Source organism: Bombina bombina, chromosome 1 (genome assembly GCF_027579735.1).
Source record: "Bombina bombina isolate aBomBom1 chromosome 1, aBomBom1.pri, whole genome shotgun sequence".
NCBI lineage: Eukaryota > Metazoa > Chordata > Amphibia > Anura > Bombinatoridae > Bombina > Bombina bombina.
Window position 1 is genome coordinate 1,338,139,826 of NC_069499.1, and position 24,970 is coordinate 1,338,164,795.

At 37.8% G+C, this 24,970-nt stretch overlaps 1 protein-coding gene across 1 annotated transcript in view; it reads left to right on the forward strand.

The window, feature by feature from the left end:
• Positions 1 to 24,055, forward strand: part of GOT2 (glutamic-oxaloacetic transaminase 2) — a 36,401-nt gene extending 12,346 nt beyond the window's left edge. The window contains exons 2-10 of the mRNA XM_053702400.1: positions 2,440 to 2,596; positions 5,210 to 5,338; positions 6,013 to 6,072; positions 6,579 to 6,740; positions 7,014 to 7,118; positions 14,054 to 14,204; positions 16,774 to 16,939; positions 23,107 to 23,257; positions 23,429 to 24,055. Of these exons, the coding sequence (XP_053558375.1) occupies positions 2,440 to 2,596; positions 5,210 to 5,338; positions 6,013 to 6,072; positions 6,579 to 6,740; positions 7,014 to 7,118; positions 14,054 to 14,204; positions 16,774 to 16,939; positions 23,107 to 23,257; positions 23,429 to 23,551 (1,204 nt within the window). The 3' untranslated portion in view covers positions 23,552 to 24,055. The remainder of the gene's footprint in view (positions 1 to 2,439; positions 2,597 to 5,209; positions 5,339 to 6,012; positions 6,073 to 6,578; positions 6,741 to 7,013; positions 7,119 to 14,053; positions 14,205 to 16,773; positions 16,940 to 23,106; positions 23,258 to 23,428) is intronic.
• The last annotated feature ends 915 nt before the right edge of the window (positions 24,056 to 24,970 follow it).

Consider the following 24,970-nt stretch of genomic DNA (forward strand, 5'->3'; position numbering starts at 1 on the left):
GAGAATACGCTCCTATCCTACACTAATGGAAGCTAGCTGCTGATTGGTGCCTCCACACTTGTCTCTTGATTGGCTTACTAGATCTGTTCAGCTAACTGTCAGTAGTGCAATGCTGCTCTTTCAGCAAAGGATAATGAAGCAAATGTGATAATAGAAGTAAATTGGAAAGTTGTTGAACATTGTATGTTCTATCTGAATTTTCTGATTTCCTGTCCCTTTAAGCTCAGGCATGTACACATGTCTAGATCACTACTTACAATATCATTTTGCAAGAGCACTAGATGGCAGCACTTTTTCCTGCCATGCATTGCTCCAGACACCTAGGTATCCAAGGAATACCATGGGAACTAAACAAATTTGATAAACGTTCTAAATTGGAATTATTTTTGTCTGAATCACAAGATAATTTTTATGCTTCATATCTCTCTAATGCTATGTTGAATCCCTGAAATTGCAGCCATAATATGGGTTGTTCCTGTGCCATACAAGAAACTTCTGCGTCTTGACAGGTGATGAGATGCAGGGATAGTGCATCTTTGTCCATACACTCTAGGAAGACTGGGCAGATCATTGTTGGCAGTGTTAAATATGTTCCCTTAGGAAAAGTCACAGTGGGACATTATCCTCCCTTTACATGCAGGGCTTAGATCCACTTGAGTTATGTATCAGCTACTGCTTAAAGCTAAGGCAAACTCTGTAGTTGTACAAATTACTAGGCAATGCAAGGGAGAGGAATGGCCAGATTTGACTAAAGAGGTTGTCATCTGTAGCTTTGGAACAGGTTAGAGCTGCAACTTTGTCAGCTAATTTTATATGAAATGCAGCATAAATTATTGCATAAAGCATATCACACCAAGAATGTTAGTTAAATGTGCTCCTTTAACAGAAAATATATGTAATACATTATCCTACCCCCAACCCCTCCATTTAATTTGGGAATGCCCAAAGATAGGTTTTTTATTTTTTGGAAAATTATCAAGTACTAGTTGAAACTGGTATGTAAGAACACAAACTAACCTGTTCCTCAGTAATGCTTTTAATGGGAGACTGGTAACCACTCCAAATCTGTAAATATTTTCTTGCTACTGGCAAGGGATCTTGTACTACCCAGTGGGTGTCCTGTGCTCGGGCCCCCACAGATGCACTTTTGAAGCTTTAAAAAAAACACGTTTGGATGACTAATCCACATTCCTCCAATCATTGCGTGCTCCCTTTGGCATCCAGCTCATGGGGTACACTATTTTTTTTTTGTAAACTGGGCTCAACATGGATATATATGAAATTCTCTCAAATCCCAGCATAATTCTTCACCCTACACTTCTTTTTTTTTTCTTTATAAACTTTAAAGGTGGCAAGCTTTTATAAAAATACTCAAATAATTACTCTGAAAGGAAAACCTATGTATACGGAAATAATGGTGCATTTAAGGTACAGTAAAAGTTTTAAGCATATTCCTGAGTCTCCCTCTGTACTTTTATTAATCAGAGCTCTCATTTATTTCTTTGGGAGACCACTCACAGGGACAGCCCCTTTTCATTATAGAATTCTGGGGGCTGCGTGAGTGTCTCTTAAAACCCACGTCTAGACTTGCAAATTTTATAGAATCTGCCCCAAAAGAGAACAATTGAAAAATGTTTTATTGCTTCTCTCCTGGGAGTGTGATTTTCTTTTGATGGCTGTTTACACATCTTTTCTATAGCCTATACTTAAAGGGCCATTATACACATTTTTTTTTTCTTTGCATAAAGGTTTTGTAGATCTATTTATAAAGCCCATAAAGTTTTTTTTTTTTTTTTTTTTTTATAAATGTATAGTTTTGCTTATTTTTAAATAACATTGCTCTGATTTTCAGACTCCTAACCAAGCCCCAAAGTTTTATTTGAATACCGTCTGCTACCTTCTCCAGCTTGCTCCTGTTTGTGTAAAGGGTCTTTTCATATGCAAGAGGGGGAGGGGGAGTGTCTTATTTCCCACTTGCAGTGGGCTTTCCAACTGCCTTTTCAACAGAGTTAAACTGAAAGCTTCTAAGTACGTTTTTAAGCCATTTTATACTGGATTTTTATATCCGTATCTGTGCATCTTATTCTTTATAGTAGTGTCTATTACATGCAGTTATATGAAAATGAGTGTATACTGTCCCTTTAATTAAAGAAACGTTCAGTATGGGTAGGAATTTCACTGGCAAAATCAGCTATTTCAAATGCCGATATACAACAGTAAAGGAGCTTAAACTAATGTACCCCAGCAGGGAATAAACTATAGGGGAGAAAATTTTAGGGTAAACTGTCCCTTTTTAAATTTAACTCCAGTTTACAGAGCACACAAAGTATGCCATACCCAGCTGCTGCTGGCTAAGTTGCATGTCTTGTGGCCCTAACACTAACATCATTATGTTGTAACTTCTCTTTTTTTTTTTTTTTTTTTTTCCCCCCTCCTTAGCTCTTGGTGGTCCCATGTCGAGATGGGCCCTGCTGACCCTATCTTGGGTGTGACAGAGGCATACAGACGAGATACTAACTCCAAGAAGATGAACCTTGGTGTGGGGGCATACAGGGATGACAATGGCAAACCTTATGTCCTGAACAGTGTACGCAAGGTGGGTAATATGACCTTTCTGCGGGTTATCTGTAAAAAAAAAAAAAAAAGCATTACTAACTTGCACAACGTTAAATGTGAATGCACTCTTTGAAACAGTCCCGTGATACACTGGTCTTGTGTTTTTTTTTTTGTGTTTTTTTTTTGTTCCCCCATGTTGACACAACTTGGGCCAGCTCTTGAGAAAGTAATGTTAACTGTTAAGTTCCCAAATGTATAGCAGTTTCTCAGTTTGCATAAGACGGGTTAATATGTACTAGTGGTATGTGTTGCACTATGTGTAATATAAACTTGTCATGGAGGCTGGGTTCAGACCTCACTCCCTTCCCCTTCATTGGCTTGTATGTTCTAAGGTAGGTTTTGTAAGAGTAACCCATTAGCAATAAGCTGGCATGAGTTCCTTGAACTCTATTGCCCAATAAAATTGTTTGGGCTTGAGATCAAAATCTGAAATGTGCTGATAACATGTCAATGCTTTGTCCTCACTACTGTGCCTCTCTAGCTATACATGATCATAATACTGTGATTTCCTATACCCTTTCGGTTCAGTTCTACTGCAGTGATTTCTCACTGGAGAGGCTGGATGTTGGGAGTAGTAGGGTAATGGGTACCTGGGCATGTGTCTCCAATAAGGTCACCAGTCCTCTACTAGCTGTCTCCACCTGCCCATACTCATGCCTGCTGTGCTTAGCTATACTGCTCTAGTCCTTTGTAAAATACAGTGTCGGTAAAACAAGTCTGTTCCCTTAGTATAATACTCACCCACTCACACCATTACTCCCAGTCATTCTTTCATCCTGCTGTTACCCATGCAGCCTTTTCTTTCACAGTCTACACCCTGAATACCCATGTTTGTCTGTCACTTTTATTGTCCTTATGCCATATTAACTTTATCTCTAATCAAATGCTGTAGTACCACCTTTTCACATTATGCTGTACTCTGGCTCTTCATAACTCACTGTTTGTCCCATCTTCCTCAGTCTACTCTGCTTGTTTTTTTTTTTCTCATCTGTCCTTTCCCTCATATCTCTCATGGTCCGGCTCTGCTCCATTCACCTAGCTAAATGTCTCAACATGCTTGTTTCATTCTGTATCGGGACCATCCGGTGCAATCTGTTAATTCAGTAGTGCCACGATTTATGTTTGTTAGATTTTCATACCATCATTAAAAAGGCACCTGTTACCTTGATACATGTTTACTGTTTGACTGGATTAGAATAGGATTAAGGACTGATTTAAATCAGGGGAAGTTACAAACAGAATGCTAGAAAAGCACTTTTTTTTTAAAGGGACATTAGCTTAGAATGCTGTGTACAGATACATAATAGTGGATTTCATCCTGTTTATGCAGCTCTTTACAAATCAATTTGTAATAGCTTAAAGGTGCCAGATTTAGAAGTTCTACCTCTTTTTATACTGGTGATGGCCATCTTGGAGCACCAGGGTTTCTCCCAGCCTGTGACAGAAGCAGTGCACACTCAATCAGTTAGTGACAATGTCTTTTACAGCTGTGTAAAGTGCTTCAGGTTAGTGTTTATGATTAATCATGTTGTGAGCCATATATGTGTGGTGTGTTTTTTTTGTTTTTTTTTACACTATTTTTTTTAAAAAAAAGCACCTAGCAATAATATATAGCAATGCAGCCACTGCACAAATCTACAGCTTCTGCTTTGTATCATGCACATTATATAGCTATAAGAAAAAATTGGACTGTATTACTGATCTGAGTGTGTGCAAAGCTGTCACAGGCTGTGAGTATACCTGAGCTCCAAGATGGCTGCCCCAGTAAAGAGGCGGAGCTTCAGTAACTGGTACCTTTAAGCTATTTAAAATGATTCGAAAAGAGCTGCAGGAACAGTATGAAATGCAATAACCTAGTGAGTAGTAATCATTCTAGGGTAGCTGTGTCCCTGTCCTAAATTAGGATGTATCTACCATATTACCCACTCACATCTTTCAGTGTGTTTTGATGCATTTCAGATTATATTTGGTATTCAGCACCACTCTGTAAGGTTTGCCAGCCCTTTTACTAGAAGTCTCTGCAGCAATATACTGGCCAAGCGTTAACATGGTCATTACCATAGTGATTTTTTTTTTTTTGATTTTTTTTTTTTTTTATCAGCAATATAATGGCTGACTTTGCTACCAGAGTTGTAATGGGAGACTAAATTGTGTTAACGGCTTGGGTACCACGCAGGGCAATGCACTGGAAACCTCACTAACATCCTACACCCAATTCTAATCTGTTGATGCAACATTCTCCTATAGTGCAGATGCAATATGCTCTTTGTGATTTGTTTGACATTTCTGTGTCTCTAATATAGCCTGATCATAAAATTAAATAGCTGAACATCCATTTATAAAGTAAATTAGACTGCTAAAATCTTCCTGCAGTTTTACTGTGATTTTTTTTTTTTTTTTTTTTTTGAAGCATCCTTAAAGTTCTCACTTCTAAAATTGGGTTTACAACAAAACGTACCAGAATACACCCTACTTCCTTTTTTTGTTCGACAGCAACTCTTCAACTTTTTGTTTTAAAGGTTCTGCTAAAGGTGTTAACAGATTGAAGATCTGCTTTATTTTTATTTTTTTTGTTTGACTGTTTATTTTTCAGGCTGAGGCACTTATGGCAGCAAAGAATCTGGACAAAGAATACCTCCCAATTGGTGGTCTTGCAGAATTTGCCCGAGCTTCAGCTCAGTTAGCACTGGGAGAGAACAGTGAGACTATTCAGAGTGGACGGGTAAGAATCTGCACATTACACGTGCATCAGACTGATCTTTATAAAGTATCCAGGCATTAGACTCTGCACATTACACACGTGCATCAGACTGATCTTTATAATTTTGCAGTGAATAACAAAAAAATTTAATGTCCCAGGTCATTGGGTTTATAAATCTCCCATCAAAAATCATAAACTAAGGTTTTTTTGCTTTGTGTAGGGTTTTGTTTCTCTTCAGGAAAGCTTACAATAGAGATTTTGGTCTTTGCAGGATGGACTTTTTTTAATGTCATTGCTACTTTTTGGGTAAGACTAAGGGGAAAATTGATCAGTATTGCAGACAAACAAGTTCTGAAATAGACAACTTTCCACCTGCAGTTGCCACTTGTGATACAACATAGTGAGCAAAATTTTACATTGCACAAGAGCTCTTGTGTGATGCCTCCACTTGCTCACATGCAATCAATTAAGTGAGAACAGGGCATGTCAAACACTTCAAACAAGACTTGGGGGGGTTGTTGTTTTTTTAAGTTGGCTGAGAATAAAGGAGCAGTTTTGTCTTAATCTGTTTGCAGCCTGCCCCACAAAAGCAATGAATGTAGTTTTTATGGGAAGATTAAGCTAAAGTGTGCTAATGACAAATAACGTGCTATAATAAAAGTGAACTAAACTTTTATTTGATCTATTACTTTTAGTATATAACTGTACAGACCATCTCTGGAACAGGATCACTGCGTATTGGTGGCAACTTCCTGGTAAGAGTTTCTCTTGAAATATTGATTCCATGTATTGGATGGAAACTATACATACTCGTTTTACCGATTTTTAAGTCTGTTTTGAGGTGTGTGTAGTGTTTATAATCTTCCAGCCAGGAGGCCAGAAAACCCTATTCTGAAAGGGACACTAAAGTAAAAATTAAAGTTTCATTAATCAGAGCATGTAGTTTTAATGCTTTTCAATTCACTTCTGTTAAACTATGCACATTCTTTTTATATTCACCCTTTCAGAGACTCCTGAGCATGTTCACAGGGTATATGTACAGTACACTAGTCAAAGATTGGCTAATGGCTGTCGCATGATAAAGGGGCCAGCAAATGGGGAGGGGGGGAAATTTGTCAAAATCGACTTATTTGAAATTCAGAGTAAGTGCTTATTGCATTATCTTTCATTATGCACGTTGGTTACAAAATTCTACTGTATTGAGTGGTCCTTTAACTAAAGTCTTGATGGGTAAATCTTATCTTGTGGCCTTTCCTAACAGCAAAGGTTCTACAAGCACAGCCGTGATGTTTACCTGCCCAAACCATCTTGGGGGAATCATACCCCAATATTTCGGGATGCTGGACTTGAACTGAAGGGTTATCGATATTATGATCCCAAAACATGCGGTTTTGATTTTGCAGGTGCTCTGGATGATATCTCGGTAAGATCTATTTCCCTTAGGCAACCATTCTCTGATAATTTCCAAGTGTAAATATCAGTATGCAAAACTGCTTCTGTGGTTTTGCACCTTTTTTTATCTATCTAGCTGTCTCTTACCAGATTTTATTATTTAACTTGCTGAATTGCTAAGTGACTTTTAGAATGAAATAAAATAATTCACTTAGTCCTCCCAAAGACTTACCTTCCTCATGGTTAATGTCTATTTCTCCATCCCCCCCCCCCACACTTCTACTCCCCTCCTGTTTTATTGCAGAAAATGCCAGAGCAGAGCATCATCCTGTTCCATGCTTGCGCTCACAACCCCACCGGTGTAGACCCCAAACCAGAACAGTGGAAAGAGCTGGCATCTGTTGTCAAGGTATGAGTTGTATACATAGGAAAACTTCAATGTTTGAGTCTTTTTCCAGTACAGAATTTAGATTAATCTGACCTTTTTCTCTGTTGTTGACAATGAAAGTTTACACGTGTGTGGTGGTGTGTTTTGTTCCCCCCTCCTATTCTGATTTAAATGTAAAAGCCTGCTGTGCATTATACAAATACAATCTGTCTCAGTCTGTGTCAAACATCGCCATATTAGCTGCTTTGATGTTTGAGCAGGAAGTGGAGCATGAACACAGTGCTGTTTGGTAGCCTAAACACACATGAGCTATCTGAAAATATATTTACAGACTTAATGCTTTTTCATTTGGATAATGGTGTTTTTATCCTTTCATGAAAAGGAAAACGTATCACAGAATACAGGGGGAATTGGTCTAACCAGTTTCCCTTTATAAAAGGCAGGAATTATTACATGTTTAACATTTTAACTGCTTATATTCCTAGAGATTTGACAAATTAAACTATATAATTGTAGATTAAAAAAAAAAATTGCAATAGCAGTTTTTGTCCCCTTTTTCCTGTAAATTTTAACTTTGACAACTGCTTTTCAAAATTCAACAGCATCTCTGTAAATTAATGGGTGCTACCATTTCTGATCTTAGTTCTTCCCCTTAGTTAATCTGTCCCCAATTGTCCTCAGCAGGAAAGACAAACAAAAACAAGGCTGTGTGGGACATAGGATTATCTAAACGTTTCCATAGACGTGTTTGCCCAGAAATAAATCTATTCACTATTTCAAACATGGAGGCACCATAAAAACTAAGTACTTTGTATTTTATTTTACATTTATATTAGTTTATAAAAACGAAACCTTTTTTTCAATATTGAATCTACATATTTGAAGGCTAATCTATGCCTTGAATACATTATGTCTAGCATTAATTTACTGTTTAACATCCCTTTTTAAAGGTACAATACAGAATTTTGCATGGTTTATAATAATATATTACAATATTTTCTTTCATGTAATTAACAAGAGTCCATGAGCTAGTGACGTATGGGATATACATTCCTACCAGGAGGGGCAAAGTTTCCCAAACCTTAAAATGCCTATAAATACACCCCTCACCACACCCACAAATCAGTTTTACAAACTTTGCCTCCAAGGGAGGTGGTGAAGTAAGTTTGTGCTAGATTCTACGTTGATATGCGCTCCGCAGCAAGTTGGAGCCCGGTTTTCCTCTCAGCGTGCAGTGAATGTCAGAGGGATGTGAAGAGAGTATTGCCTATTGAATGCAGTGATCTCCTTCTACGGGGTCTATTTCATAAGGTTCTCTGTTATCGGTCGTAGAGATTCATCTCTTACCTCCCTTTTCAGATCGACGATATACTCTTATATTTACCATTTCCTCTACTGATTCTCGTTTCAGTACTGGTTTGGCTTTCTACAAACATGTAGATGAGTGTCCTGGGGTAAGTAAGTCTTATTTTCTGTGACACTCTAAGCTATGGTTGGGCACTTTATTTATAAAGTTCTAAATATATGTATTCAAACATTTATTTGCCTTGACTCAGAATGTTCAACTTTCCTTATTTCCAGACAGTCAGTTTCATATTTGGGATTATGCATTGAATTATATTTTTTCTTACCTCAAAAATTTGACTTTTTTCCCTGTGGGCTGTTAGGCTCGCGGGGGCTGAAAATGCTTCATTTTATTGCGTCATTCTTGGCGCGGACTTTTTTGGCGCAAAAATTCTTTTCCGTTTCCGGCGTCATACGTGTCGCCGGAAGTTGCGTCATTTTTTGACGTTATTTTGCGTCAAGGATGTTGGCGTTCCGGAAGTTGCGTCATTTTTTGACGTTATTTTGCGTCAAGGATGTTGGCGTTCCGGATGTGGCGTCATTTTTGGCGCCAAAAGCATTTAGGCGCCAAATAATGTGGGCGTCTTTTTTGGCGCTAAAAAATATGGGCGTCATTTTTGTCTCCACATTATTTAAGTCTCATTATTTATTGCTTCTGGTTGCTAGAAGCTTGTTCACTGGCATTTTTTTCCCATTCCTGAAACTGTCATTTAAGGAATTTGATCAATTTTGCTTTATATGTTGTTTTTTTCTTTTACATATTGCAAGATGTTCCACGTTGCAACTGAGTCAGAAGATACTACAGGAAAATCACTGCACAGTGCTGGAGCTACCAAGCTAAGTCTGCTATAAACTTTTGGTATCTGTTTTCTCCAGCTGTTATTTGTATTGCATGTCATGTCAAACTTATTAATGCAGATAAAATTTCCTTTAGTACTGTTACATTACCTGTTGCTGTCCGTCAACATCTAATTTTCAGAGTGTTCCTGATAACATAAGAGATTTTATTTTTTAAATCCATTAAGAAGGCTATGTCTGTTATTTCTCCTTCTAGTATACATAAAAGTCTTTTAAAACTTCTCTTTTTTTCAGATGAATTTTTAAATGAACATCATCATTCTGATACTGATAATGGTTCTTCTGGTTCAGAGGTTTCTGTCTCAGAGGTTGATGCTGATAAATCTTTGTATTTGTTCAAGATGGAATTTATTCGTTCTTTACTTAAAGAAGTGTTATTTGCATTAGAAATAGAGGATTCTGGTCCTCTTGATACTAAATGTAAACGTTTAAATAAGGTTTTTAAATCTCCTGTAGTTATTCCAGAAGTGTTTTATCTCCCTGATGCTATTTCTGAAGTAATTTCCAGGGAATGGAATAATTTGGGTAATTTATTTACTCCTTCTAGACGTTTAAGCAAATTATATCCTGTGCCATCTGACAGATTAGAGTTTTTTGGGACAAAAATCCCTAAGGTTATGGGGCTGTCTCTACTCCTGCTAATGTACTACTATTCCTACGGCAGATAGTACTTCATTTAAGGATCCTTTAGATAGGAAAATTGAATCTTTTCTAAGAAAAGCTTACTTATGTTCAGGTAATCTTCTTAGACCTGCTATATTTTTAGCGGATGTTGCTGCAGCTTCAACTTTTTGGTTAGAAGCTTTAGCGCAACAAGTAACAGATCATAATTTTATAGCATTATTATTATTCTATAACATGCTAATAATTTTATTGGTGATACCATCTTTTGATATCATTAGAGTTGATGTCAGGTATATGTCTCTAGCTATTTTAGCTAGAAAAGCTTTATGGATTAAACTTGGAATGCTGACATGTCTTCTAAGTCAACTTTGCTTTCCCTTTCTTTCCAGGGTAAATAATCATTTCGTTCCTTTCCTCACAACAAGGAACAAAAGCCTGATCCTTCATCCTCAGGAGCGGTATCAGTTTGGAAACTATTTCCAGTTTGGAATATATCCAAGCCTTATAGAAACCTATAGTCAGCTCCTAAGTACCTATGAAGGTGCGGCCCTTATTCCAGCTCAGCTGGTATGGGGCAGATTACGTTTTCTTCAAAGAAATTTGGATCAATTCCGTTCTTAATCTCTGGTTTCAGAAACATTGTTTCAGAAAGGTACAGAATTGGCTTCAAGTTAAGGCCTCCTGCTAAGAGATTCTTTTCTTTCCCGTGTCCCAGTTGACACAGCAAGGCTCAGCATTTCTGAAATGTGTTTCAGATCTAGAGTTGGCTGGAGTATTTATGCCAGTTCCAGTTCTGGAACAGGGGCTGGGGTTTTATTTTATCTCTTCATTGTACCAAAGAAGGTCAATTCCTTCAGACCAGTTCTGGATCTATCATTATTGAATCGTTATGTTAGGATACCAACATTCAAGATGGTTACTGTAGGACTATCCTGCCTTTTGTTTAGCAAGGGCATTATATGTCTACAATAGATTTACAGGATGTGTATCTGCATATTCCGATTCATCCAGATCACTTTTAGTGTCTGAGATTCTCTTTTTAGACAAGCATTACCAGTTTTGTGGCTCTACTGTTTGGCCTAGCCTCAGTTCCAAGAATTTTTTTCAAAGGTTCTCGGTGCCCTTTTTTCTGTAATCAGAGAATAGGGTTTTGGTATTTCCTTATTTGGACGATATCTTGGTACTTGCTCAGTCTTCTCATTTTTGAAGAATCTCATACGAATCGACTTGTGTTGTTTCTTCAAGTTCATGGTTGGAGGATCAATTTACCAATCAGTTCATTGATTCCTCAGACAAGGGTAACCTTTTTAGGTTTCTAGATAAATTCAGTGTCTATGACTCTGTCCTTGTCAGACAAGAGAAGTTTAACATTGATATCAGCTTGTCAAAACCTTCAGTCACAATCATTCCCTTTGGTAGCCTTATGCATGGAAATGTTGGGTCTTAGGACTGCCGCATCAGATGCGATCTCCTTTGCTCGTTTTCACATGCGACCTCTTCAGCTCTGTATGCTGAACCTATGGTGCAGGGATTACTCAAAGATATCTCAATTAATATCTTTAAACCGATTTTACGACACTCTCTGACATGGTGGACAGATCACCATCGTTTAGTTCAGGGGGCTTCTTTGTTCTTCCGACCTGGACTATAATCTCAACAGATACAAGTCTTACAGGTTGGGGAGCTGTGTGGGGGTATCTGACGGCACAAGGGGTTTGGGAATCTCAGGAGGTGAGATTTCCGATCAATATTTTGGAACTCCGTGCAATTTTCAGAGCTCTTCAGTCTTGGCCTCTTCTGAAGAGAGAGTTGTTCATTGTTTTCAGATATGACAATGTCACAACTGTGGCATACATCAATCATCAAGGAGGGACTCACAGTCCTCTGGCTATGAAAGAAGTATCTCGAATTTTGGTTTGGGCGGAATCCAGCTCCTGTCTAATCTCTGCGGTTTTTATCCCAGGTATGGACAATTGGAAAGCGGATTATCTCAGTCGCCAAACGTTGCATCCGGGCGAATGGTCTCTTCACCCAGAGGTATTTCTTCAGATTGTTCAAATGTGGGAACTTCCAGAAATAAATCTGATGGCTTCTCATCTAAACAAGAAACTTCCCAGGTATCTGTCCAGATCCCGGGATCCTCAGGCGAAGGCAGTGGATGCATTTTCACTTCCTTGGAAGTATCATCCTGCCTATATCTTTCCGCCTCTAGTTCTTCTTCCAAGAGTAATCTCCAAGATTCTGAAGGAATGCTCGTTTGTTCTGCTGGTAGCTCCGGCATGGCCTCACAGGTTTTGGTATGCGGATCCTGTCCGGATGGCCTCTTGCCAACCGTGGACTCTTCCGTTAAGACCAGACCTTTTGTCTCAAGGTCCTTTTTTCCATCAGGATCTGAAATCCTTAAATTTAAAGGTATGGAGATTGAACACTTGATTCTTGGTCAAAGAGGTTTCTCTGACTCTGTGATTAATACTATGTTACAGGCTCGTAAATCTGTATCCAGAGAGATATATTATAGAGTCTGGAAGACCTATATTTCTTGGTGTCTTTCTCATCATTTTTCTTGGCATTCTTTTAGAATACCGAGAATATTACAATTTCTTCAGGATGGTTTAGATAAGGGTTTGTCCGCAAGTTCCTTGAAAGGTCAAATCTCTGCTCTTTCTGTTCTTTTTCACAGAAAGATTGCTATTCTTCCTGATATTCATTGTTTTGTACAAGCTTTGGTTCATATAAAGCCTGTCATTAAGTCAGTTTCTCCTCCTTGGAGTTTGAATTTGGTTCTGGGGGCTCTTCAAGCTCCTCCATTTGAACCTATGCATTCATTGGATATTAAATTACTTTCTTGGAAAGTTTTGTTCCTTTTGGCCATCTCTTCTGCAGAAGAGTTTCTGAATTATCTGCTCTTTCTTGTGAGTCTCCTTTTCTGATTCTTCATCAGGATAAGGCGGTGTTGCGAACTTCTTTTGAATTTTTACCTAACGTTGTGAATTCCAACAACATTGGTAGAGAAATTGTGGTTCCTTCATTATGTCCTAATCCTAAGAATTCTAAGGAGAAATCGTTGCATTCTTTGGATGTTGTTAGAGCTTTGAAATATTATGTTGAAGCTACGAAATCTTTCTGTAAGACTTCTAGTCTATTTGTTATCTTTTCCGGTTCTAGGAAAGGCCAGAAAGCTTCTGCCATTTCTTGGCATCTTGGTTGAAATCTTTAATTCATCTTGCCTATGTTGAGTCGGGTAAAATTCCGCCTCAGAGAATTACAGCTCATTCTACTAGGTCAGTATCTACTTCCTGGGCGTTTAGGAATGAAGCTTCGGTTGACCAGATCTGCAAAGCAGCAACTTGGTCCTCTTTGCATACTTTTACTAAATTCTACCATTTTGATGTATTTTCTTCTTCTGAAGCAGTTTTTGGTAGAAAAGTTCTTCAGGCAGCGGTTTCAGTTTGAATCTTCTGCTTATGTTTTTTGTTAAACTTTATTTTGGGTGTGGATTATTTTCAGCAGGAATTGGCTGTCTTTATTTTATCCCTCCCTCTCTAGTGACTCTTGTGTGGAAAGATCCACATCTTGGGTAGTCATTATCCCATACGTCACTAGCTCATGGACTCTTGTTAATTACATGAAAGAAAACATAATTTATGTAAGAACTTACCTGATAAATTCATTTCTTTCATATTAACAAGAGTCCATGAGGCCCACCCTTTTTTGTGGTGGTTATGATTTTTTTGTATAAAGCACAATTATTCCAATTCCTTATTTTATATGCTTCGCACTTTTTTTCTTATCACCCCACTTCTTGGCTATTCGTTAAACTGATTTGTGGGTGTGGTGAGGGGTGTATTTATAGGCATTTTAAGGTTTGGGAAACTTTGCCCCTCCTGGTAGGAATGTATATCCCATACGTCACTAGCTCATGGACTCTTGTTAATATGAAAGAAATGAATTTATCAGGTAAGTTCTTACATAAATTATGTTTTTTGGTTCTGGAAGGTGTAATCTTGAAAAGCGTGCACACACACTCACTCTATTAGCCTTGTTGCCTTAATTACAAGAAGTTGCATTAAACTTTATTTCTTAAGTATATATATTTATTAATATTAAAGTATGTATAATCTCAACTTTAGAGCCGCCGCCTCTTTCCATTCTTTGATATGGCATATCAAGGCTTTGCCAGTGGAGACACTGATCGTGATGCCTGGGCTGTGCGCTACTTCATCGAGCAGGGACTAAATCTGGTTTTGTCACAATCTTATGCCAAGAATATGGGATTGTATGGTGAGTAAAAATGTGGCCCATGAGTAGAATTATTCCCCCCCCCCCCCATATGCCACATTACAATGGACCACTGCACCCTGGTACTATATAACAATTTAATGTCCCCTAGGGGGTTAAACTAATCTGCATTTAGAGCTGTTCAACAGACTACAAGTAGAAAACAGAAGTGGCTCTATATAATGTATCCTCCAACAAAACAGTTCCCGCTGCTGTCATTTTAACAACATTTAGAAGTACACGGAGGACATTAAATAGTAGTATATTTTGTATAGAAGAAAGGATTGCAATAGTGTGTGTGGGGGGGGGGGGGGGTTGTCTATTGCCAAGGTAATTTTACAAGTAAATTCAAACATCACATTTTCTCAGATTCAGCAGTGGCTTGTATGACACAAATTAAGTATTCACTGACCCAGTACACACCAATGCCAGATCTCTGAACAGGTATGGTGTTAAATACTGATGCACAACCCTAACAGCTATGTGCATATGCCACTGAAAGTGGTAAGTTTTACTAGAAGCATTTTTGCTAATGGAAGTTTATTTCAAAAATGCTTCTATTTAAAACAAATTAACCTTTCAAATTTGACTTTTCTATCCCTTTTAGTTGTTGTATATGCAAACGTTAGGTTATTATTTTTTAGGGACATTTTATTAACCCCTTAATGACCTATGACCTGCCAGATAAGTCATGCAAAAACTGTCAGTTATCATGTACGTACCTGGCATGTCATCCGGTAAAACAAGCACTGGAAGCAATCTGTTATCGCTTCAACCGCTCTTAGTGCATTGCCACAATGCCTCGATATTGTGGCATTGTGCAATACCTGCCAGAGTAACCGATGCAGAGAGGGGATGGGAGTGGGGATTATAGGATAGGGATATGATCTTGGAGGGGCTAAGTGAGGTAGGGGGCAGCTACACTACAAGAACTTTTTTTTTTTTTTATATAAAAAATAAATATAAAAAAACTGGTTACTGGCAGACAGCTGCCAGTACCTAAGATAGCAGAAATCAGTTGGAGCAGGGAGGTTTAGAGCTGGTTGGTGGGTAAGGGGAATCCTACACTACAGAAAATATTTTTTTTAAAAGTTATTTTCATACTGGCAGACTTCCTGCCAGTGCTTAAGACAGGGGTGACTATTGGGGGGGAGGGAAGAGCTGTTTGAGGGGTATTAGGGGGTGGAAAGTGTCAGGTGGGAGGGTAATCTATACACTAAAGCTAAAATTAACCTTACAAGCTACTTAATTAACCCCTTCACTGCTGGGAATAAGTTTGGTGTACAGCTGCAATTGGTATCCTAATTACCAAAAAGCAATGTCAAAGCCATATGTCTATTTCTGAACAAAGGGGATCATAGAAGCATTAACAACCATTTGTGCCATGATTGCACAAACTGTATTTTATCATTTCAGTGAGAAACAGTTTGTGAAAGTTAACTTATTTTTTTTTTAAATTTTTTTTTATTGCATTTGGCAGTGAAATGGTGGCATGAAATATAACAAAATGGGTTGTCTTCTAAAGTGTGTGTGTATTGGAGTGATGGCAAAAATGCTGCAAATTCTCTGGTCTTTTGGGGAAGTTTCAGTTGGAAATGCTCAGTCCTTTAAGGGGGTAAACGTTGGGTATTTCTAAACTCAGGACAACATTTAGAAACTATTTAGCATGTTTTTTTCCATATTTTATTAAAAATGTATAGAAAATTATGATGAAAATAACAGTCCATTTAATGGCAAGAAAAACAGTAAGTGTGGGTACAGTAAATGAGTAAGATGAAAATTTCAGCGAAACAAACACCGCAGAAATGTAAAAAGCCCTGGTCCTTAAAGGGCCACTGTAAGTAAATATTTTCTATGCCTGTTACTAACTAACTACCCCAAATACGCTTTTTATCAATAGCATTTCATTAACATATCTCTACCGTATATCAGAAATCTTGTCTGCAAATTTAATTGTTTTCCAAACCCACTCCGTGGGTATCCTTTGCTCTGTACCAATCCGTTTAAAATACCTAGGTTTCAAAATGGCGCTTTAAACTCAAAGTTATTGGTTTAAGTATTTTGAACATGCAGTGCTGAAAATAGTGGGCAGGATAACGTGACATCATCGGCGAATAAAAGATAACTTTTAGAACGTTATGAAACTTTGTTTTGGAGAAAATATAGGTCAGTAGGTTTTAATTAATGTTTATTAACTTTAATATGTTAGTTGTTTAGCTTAAAAATTATAACAAAGTAATCCTTTAACAGTAAGAGAATTGAGAAACTGGTCACTAAGGGGTTAAGCAAATTTAAATTTTTAATTATGGGATTAAAACAAAAATGTATGGTGACATTAGCATTTGTTTCATAATAAAATGGACAAATGAATTTGAGAATTTTATATTTAGAGGTTTTTTTTGTTTTGTTTTTTCTTCTGAAGTATCTTGCACAAATATGCAAAGATTCTTACCTGTAAGGTAACTATATTGTCTTGTTTCAAACCCCCAACACTTTTTAATATTCCTTTTGACTTTTTTTTTTTGCAAGACCAGTACATTTTGTGGCAATTTAAGACTTATCTTTTGTATAGGTGAACGTGTGGGTGCATTCACTGTGGTATGCAGTGATGTGGATGAAGCAAAAAGAGTTGAATCCCAGTTGAAGATCTTGATCCGTCCTATGTATTCCAATCCTCCAATCAATGGAGCTCGGATAGCCGCTTCTATACTAACACAGCCTGATCTGCGTAGTGAATGGTAAGAGACAAACGGGTTTTTTTTTTTTTGGTTTTTTTTTTTGGGGGGGAGGAATTTAAAGCGACATTAAACACTAAGGGGTCGCTTTATCAAGCTGCTGGAATTTAGCATTGTACAAGAATGCAATTTTGCACTCTTGTGCAACGCCGCCTGCACACAGCCAATCACGCCCATGCATAAACTGTCAATCTCCCCGGTCGCACAAAACCAGAGAGTTTAAAATTCGCCTTCTAAGAGGTGGCGAAGAGGTTGGGGAAGCAGCGGTCTGATAACCGCTGGTTCATAAATACGGACTGCAGGTTCTCTTGTGACTACCTGCAGTCGTAGGGGTGCGGCTAGTTTTGTTTTCTATCTAGCATTTAAGGGTCGATTTATCAATCACATACTCTACCTATTCATTATCTCAGAAATCTATCTGGCATAAATGAGTTGGAGATTTAAATCTCCTCCCTCTGAGCCTTTCTTTTATCCTTTTCTACCGCCTTTTGAGAGGACTGGTATGAGAATGTACAATGAGATGTTGTGTAACTATTTTGTATCTTGGTATTAAACTATGAGACTCTGAAATATTGTCAACATGTGAAAGCTTAGACATTTCTTGTCTGAAGTCATGCATGTTATACTTTGTGCATCTCAACATTAACAGTTTACGCTTATCTCATTTATTGTTGTTGTGACTTAAAAATTTTAATAAATATCTAATAAAAAAATGCTAGAATGAATCGGTCAAAGAAAAGATTAGTCTGAGAATAACATGTGGATGCATTTCTTTAAGGTTTCATTAGTTTAAAACTTTGTCCATTTTTAGTGTATATAAAACAATGGGAGCTGCCATGTTGTAACTTAGGTTACCTTCTCTGCTATGGCCAATTAGGCACAGTTATAAATAGGTCACTAGAGTGTGCAGCCAATGGCTGTGAGAAATGAAAGTGCAGAACACTTATATTCCAAACAGGAACTAAAAAGCTCACAATTTCAGAATGGAATTGCAGGAAAGGGGACAAATCAAACCATGAAATTATATTGCAGAGGTTGTGTTTTTTTTTATATTTTTTTTTTATTTACAATCTCTGGGTTTACTGTCCATTCAAAGATCGGCTAAAAACTCCAGTAGAAGTGTGCATTGTAACTGACATACTAGACTTTATTTTTTATTCCCCCCTTACAACTTAACACTGACTTTTCAGGTTTCTAGTGACTTAAACTTCTAATGGTATGACACACACTTTTGCTTGGAAGCTGGTAAATTCTCATTAAACTAACTTTGAAGTGCAAAAAAATACAGTAGTGCATTGGCAGATTTTAATAATGCACTGTTGCTTGCATATAAATGTTACCTTGCAAACTGGCTAAAGGGACATGAAACCCTTAGTGCGTGCAGTTTTATACCGCATTCTACTATTTACTTTGTTCGTATCTTCTCTTGAAAAGCTGTGACGTAAGCTCAGGAGCGTGCATGTTCCTGGAGCACTGTATGTCGGAATGTTACCCATTTCCAAGAGCACTAAAAGACAGCGCTACTTCCTGCCATGTAGTGTTCCTGATACCTACTCGGGTATCTTCAGCAAAGAATACCATGGGAACAAAGTCAATTTGATAATAGAAGTAAATTCGTGTTTCATATCCCATTATGCAGTGTTGGCTCCCAGTAGTGCATTGCTGCTGCTTGTGAGCCCACCTAGGTATGTGCAACAATGGTACAATTGCATGTTCTATCTGAAAGTGTTACTCTTGTCTCTGAACACAATTGCTAGATATGCAGATTTTATTTTTTTTTAAATCAGAAAGTATATAAAGCAAAAATTAGCCTATTATATTAGGTCTTCAGATATTTTAGAAATAAGTGCCAATAAGTTCTAAATTAGGTTTCCTTCTTAAGGCCATTTTAGGGACGGTTATAAATTGTGGTCACTAGTGAGCAACCAGGACTGTGTGGAATCTGCACTTCTACTTGCAACAAGAAATCGGACAGACCAATCTTTAACCCCTTAATGACGTCCCATGCCATCCTAACACTGGGCTTTAATGCCTTTAGGATGGCATGGAACATCCTACCTTCGGCATCCTGCAGTTTCCTCGTTTTGTTAAATGGAAAATTTGCTAGCTTGTGTCTCTCCCTCAAGCTTCTATGGTGTCATTTGCATCAAATCATGATAGGAAAATTATTTGCACTAGTAACTAAGTTGAATCAGTGCTAATCCTCAAGGGTACAAGAGGCCAGGCTACCACAGTCTGCACGTGTGCAAACGTTTTGTGTTGTATCTGAATATTTGTGATTGGTTAGCAGTGGTTCTTTTGTTCTGGGGACAGGGAAATCGGTGAAAAGAATAAACCTAAAACAATATACTAATTTGACAAAATGAAAGCTGCAATTTTCAATGCAAAATGTTACAATTTGTGTCAAGTGTCACTTTAAGTATATTTTAATAGTAGTTTTCTGAAATATTTTTTTTGCTGCTTTTACTAACAGCATTACCAGGTCCTGCCTTGAATAAATTTAGACGTTGTCTGCTGGGTTTTACAACTCTCCCTCCCCCGAAGGTGGCGGTGTGGTATGGGCTTGGTTATCGCCTTCTCTCTTTACATAAAAAAAAAAAAAAAAAAAAAAAAAAAACTTACTAGCCAGTCACAGCCAAGGTTCTTTCTATTTTCATTATGATACAAACCTCAGCTTTCTAAAGCTAACTAGAAAAAAAGTTTGTGTGCAGAACTAACAGCATTGTAGGGGATCGTAGCATTTAGGGATAGCTTTAAAGCAGACATTCTAAGGCACAAAATAACTGCCTGCTCTAATTTTGTTTGCGTTCCTGATCCTTGCTAAATGTATTTAAAGGGACAATTAAACTGCTGGGCACACAGCTACCCTACAATGGTTACTACTAGGTATGTTGCATTTCCTCCTGTTCGGTCGGCTCTTTAAACCTAAACTAATACCCCTATAATCAAATACTAAACTAACCAATAGCCCTTAAAAGGGCCTTTTGTAGGGCATTGACCTAAGTTAAACAGCTTTTACCTTAAAAAAAAAAAAAAAATATTAAGTCCCCCCCCTTCAGCTCTTTTTAAGAGTACCCAATAAATCCTTAATCTAAAAAAAAACAAACCCCAAAAATTAAAAAATAAAAGCTTAAGTCTAACCCCCAAATAGGTACTCATCAATCTGGCAGAAGAGGTCCTGTTCCTGGCGGTGAAGTCTTCTTCCAAGCGGGGACCACTGCCGCCTTCATCCAGGACCAAGCTGATTTGAACAGCCAATAGAATTTCAGTAGCTCTCATCCTATTGGCTAATTTGAAGAATCAAATCAGCCAATAGGAATGCAAGGGATGCCATATTTAAACACTTACCTTGAATTCACTATTCAGTGTACAGCGACAATCGTACGAAGAGGGTCCTCTTCGGCTCCGCGGTCGCCAGTCCTGCTCTGCGCTTATCTCCACTCTGTGCCGGCTTGGTCCTGGATGAAGGAAGTGGGGCTTTTGTAGGGCATTGTCCTAAGTTAAAAAGCTTTTACCTAAACAAATTACCAATTACTCCTAACAGTAACCCCCCCCCCATAAAAAAAACTTAACCTACCCATTGCCCCTTACCCATGGGCATTCAGCACTTACAGCCCAAAAAAAGCTAATCTAAAAAAGCCACCCCAAAAAAATAAAGACCAAGATCTAAACCCCAAATAAGTACTCACCGTTCCTAAAGTCCGGCGGAGAAGGTCGTCTTCCAGGCGGCTCAATCTATCTTCAGCCACAACGAAGGCAGCATGGAGTGGTCTTCCCAGATGTGTGGATCCTCAGAAGCAGTCCAACGGTGGTGAGCATTCTTTGGCAGCGTGGAGGCTCCTCTTTATCCGATGTTCGTCGTACACTGAAGATTGAATGCAAGGTATTGCATTCAATTTGGGGTACCGTGCATTCCTATTGGCTGAAATATTGAAATCGGCAAATAGGTTGAGAGCTACTAAAATCCTATTGGCTGTTCAAATCAACCAATAAGATTTCAGTAGCTCTCATCCCATTTGCTGATTTCAAAAATAGGAATGCATGGTACCCCAATAAATATGGGGTACCTTGCATTCAATCAGTGTGCGTTGAACAATCACACGAAGAGGAGCCTCCACGACGCTGAGTATCTGCATCAGGGAAGCTAGCTCCGCACCACAGTTAAGGACCGCCGCAGAGGATCCACGCATCTGGGAAGACCGTGCCGCTTTTGTTCCTGGTGAAGATAGATGATGGAGCCGTCTGGAATAAGATCTTTTCCGCCGGACTTCATGAACGCTGAGTATCTATTTGGGGCTTAGTCTTAGATTTTTTTTTTTTAAAAGATTAGGGATTTAATGGGCTGTAAAAGAGCTGATGGCAATGCCCATACAAATGCCCCTTAAGGGGGAATAGGTAGTTGAGGTTTTTTTTACTGTTAGGGGGCACTTAGTTAAACAGCTCTTTTACATTTTAAAAAAAAAAGCTAAGGGCAATGCCCTACAAAAGGCCCTTTTAAGGGCTATTGGTAGTTTAGATTAGGGGGTGTTTTTATTTTGGGGGTCTTATTTTCATAGGGATTAAGTTTACATTTTTTTAATTTTGTTTCTGTAACTTTATATTGTAATTTTAGAAAAAATTTTTTTTGTAATTTAATGTTGAGTTTTATTTAAGTTTAACTTGGTATTTGAGTTATTTTAGGAGGCTTAGTAATTTAGTTATTTTCATTGTGGGGTTGGCAGTTTAGGGGTTAACAATTTAATGTTTGCGGATTAGGGGTTAATTACTTTATTATTTTTCGGTGTTAATACTTAGTGAGGGAGGTTAGGTGTGGGTTTTTTTTTTTTTTTTTTTTTTCTTCATGTGGGTGGTTATTTCTTTTCGTGCGGACAGTAGCAACATTCTTTTAGCTGCCTCGCGCATCCAACATTCCTTTGAGGATGCGTGCGCAACTGGCGAATGACGTGTTACAAACATGATTATAGTATAGATGTGAGCTTTACAGGTACACAATATATCATGTACACCAACCTGGTATACGTTCTACAGCTGTATATCAGAGTGTGTGTGTGTAGCTTATGTCACAGGCTTTTAGAATACCTGAGCTCCAAGATGGCATCCTCAGTACAAAGGCAGAGCTTCAGTATCAAACGGGAGAACTGATTAGTAAAGAGCTGCAGGAACTGGGTGGAAAGCAATAACACAGGGAGTAGTTACTAATTTTTGTTGTAGTTGTGTGAACAGCAGTTCAATGTCCCCCTTAAAGGGACAGTCAAGTATAAATTAAACTTTCATTATTCAGATAGGACTTGTAATTTTAATCAACTTTCCAATTTACTTTTATCATCAAATTTGCTTTTTTCTCTTGGTATTCTTAGTTTAAACTAAACATAGGTAGGCTCATATGCTAATTTCTAAGCCTTTGAGGGCTGCCTCTTATCACAGGCTTTTTTAAATCTCTTTTCAACACAGAGACAAAGTGCACGTGGGTCATATAGATAACACTATGTTCAGGCACAGGGGGTTATTTAAGATTTAGCACAAAACAATGCTAACTGCAAGACAATATATAATAAACAGTCAGTCATGTAATCAGGGGGCTGGAAGAAGGTTCCTAGATACAAGGTAATCACAGAAGTAAAAAGTGCATTAATATAACTGTTGGTTATGCAAAACTGGGGAATGAGTAATAAAGGGATTATCTATCTTTTTAAAACAATAACAATTCTATGGTAGACTGTCCCTTTAAGCCCTATGCAGAGGTGTTGCATGCAATAGTCTATCAAGAAAGCACATCCATAGCTATATTAAAGGAGAATTAACTTTTTTTTTTTTTTTTTTTTTTTTTTTAAAACCCCAGCTGCAGAGGGTACTGCTAACTTCAAAGCTACTTCCACATGCTCCTGACTGGGGTGGCTGGAGAAATAAGTGCACTAATGTTGCCTGTCTGTTTCTAGTAGCTATCCAGATGTGAAAAATATGTGCAGGGTAGGGATACGCATCAGCCTTTTTCTAGTGTTTTAACACTTTAAAAGGTATACTCTAATTGTAGTAACAAAGCTGTATAATATTACCTAAATATTGGCAAGCGATTTGTCATGTTTGCATTCTTATGTTAACAATTGTGAATTATAAATATCTGCTGGAAAAGAAATCTGTAATCAAACAAGCAATGCTGGTGCTTGTTGCAGGCTGCAGGAGGTGAAGAGTATGGCCAACCGGATCATCAGCATGCGAGAACAGCTGGTGTCCAACTTGAAGAAGGAAGGATCTATCCACAATTGGCAACATATTAGTGACCAGATTGGCATGTTCTGCTTCACTGGGCTACGTCCAGAGCAGGTGAGAAGCTAATAAACTGCGTGGGAGCATTGCTTAAAACCATTCTATTCTATGCTTTTTTATATATATATATTCTTTCAATCTCACTGCCTCTGTTCTTATTTTTTTAGTTGTGTTTTTTTTTTTTTTTTTTTTATTTCATAATTTCTTTCCTACACGTCTTTTCTCCAGGTGGAACGTCTCATAAAGGAATTCTCAGTCTACATGACCAAGGATGGTCGTATCTCTGTGGCTGGAGTAACTTCAGGGAATGTTGGTTACCTTGCCCATGCCATTCACCAAGTCTCAAAATGAGCTAGTCTGACACTTGTGGTGAACTCCACCGGCACCTTCAAAGGAAAAAATAGCACTTAACTTGTCCCCAAACCTGCTTACCCATTGATACCTCTTAGAAGTAATAGAGAAATCTAGTGCAGTCAACTCTTAAATCCTTCCATGAAGAATTTTTAGTATGTCTAATAAATACAGTTTCCACTTATTAGTGTTTAACACAGCCCTCCCATATGAAATTGACTGTTGTAATGGTTGTGTTAGAATGTAGTGCTGGAGCCTTGCAGTGAGTAACTTGTAGAGGGAACACACCATTTCAGACTTTTGCTACATCCCATATCTGTCCCTTTTTACTGGTTTACAACAAATTGCTTTGGAAATAAATGTTGCCCCGTTCTAACCAAATGGTTTACCATTTTTGGCTGCCTTCATGTAATATCTAAGAATGTCGGTGCTGGCGTTGGGCAGAATGTCTGTCTGAAATATTCATTTGAATGTATTTTGGATTCAATAAAATTCATATGGGAATTGGTCTCAAGATTAATGTGATCCGCATATACATAGTTATTTAAACACCTTATTACTTTCTGTATAGCATTACACCAAGCATCTCCCTGACACTTACTAAAGATATCCAGTGGCACTACTATAATACAAAGAACTTAATCCCCAATTGTTATGCCAATGAATTCACTTTTATTCAAGGGTGTTATGTACCTTTATTCAGCTATTTGACAAATGGTCAGATGACCACTAACTATGGATACATGTGTAAGCACACCTATCCTTATGTTTTAAAGTGAAACTGATGTACACATGTAGCATGTCAAAATATATCCTTTATTAAAAATTCAACATTTAAAAAAAAAAAAAAAATGCTCTCCAAACAACTTAAATTGTTTGAATGTATAGTAGCAACATGCCACCATTGCTATCTGAATGAGTGGATACAGGATCCTTTGAACTATGTTAAAGTGAAAGTCAATTTGGATGAATTAGTGCCTGGTTTTTAATAAACCTATTAAAGTGTCTTTTTAAAAAAAAAAAAAAATCAAAATTGACATTTCACTCCTTTTCTTAAAAAATCTTACCTTTTTCTCCAACATTGGTGTGTCCGGTCCACGGCGTCGTCCTTACTTGTGGGATATCTCTTCCCCCAACAGGAATTGGCAAAGAGTCCCAGCAAAGCTGGCCATATAGTCCCTCCTAGGCTCCGCCCACCCCAGTCATTCTCTTTGCCGTTGCACAGGCAACATCTCCACGGAGATGGTTAAGAGTTTTTTGGTGTTTAAATGTAGTTTTTATTCTATTAAGTGTTTTGTTATTTTAAAATAGTGCTGGTATGTACTATTTACTCTGAAACAGAAAAGGATGAAGATTTCTGTTTGTGAGAGGAAGATGATTTTAGCAGACAGTAACTAAAATCGATTGCTGTTTCCACAT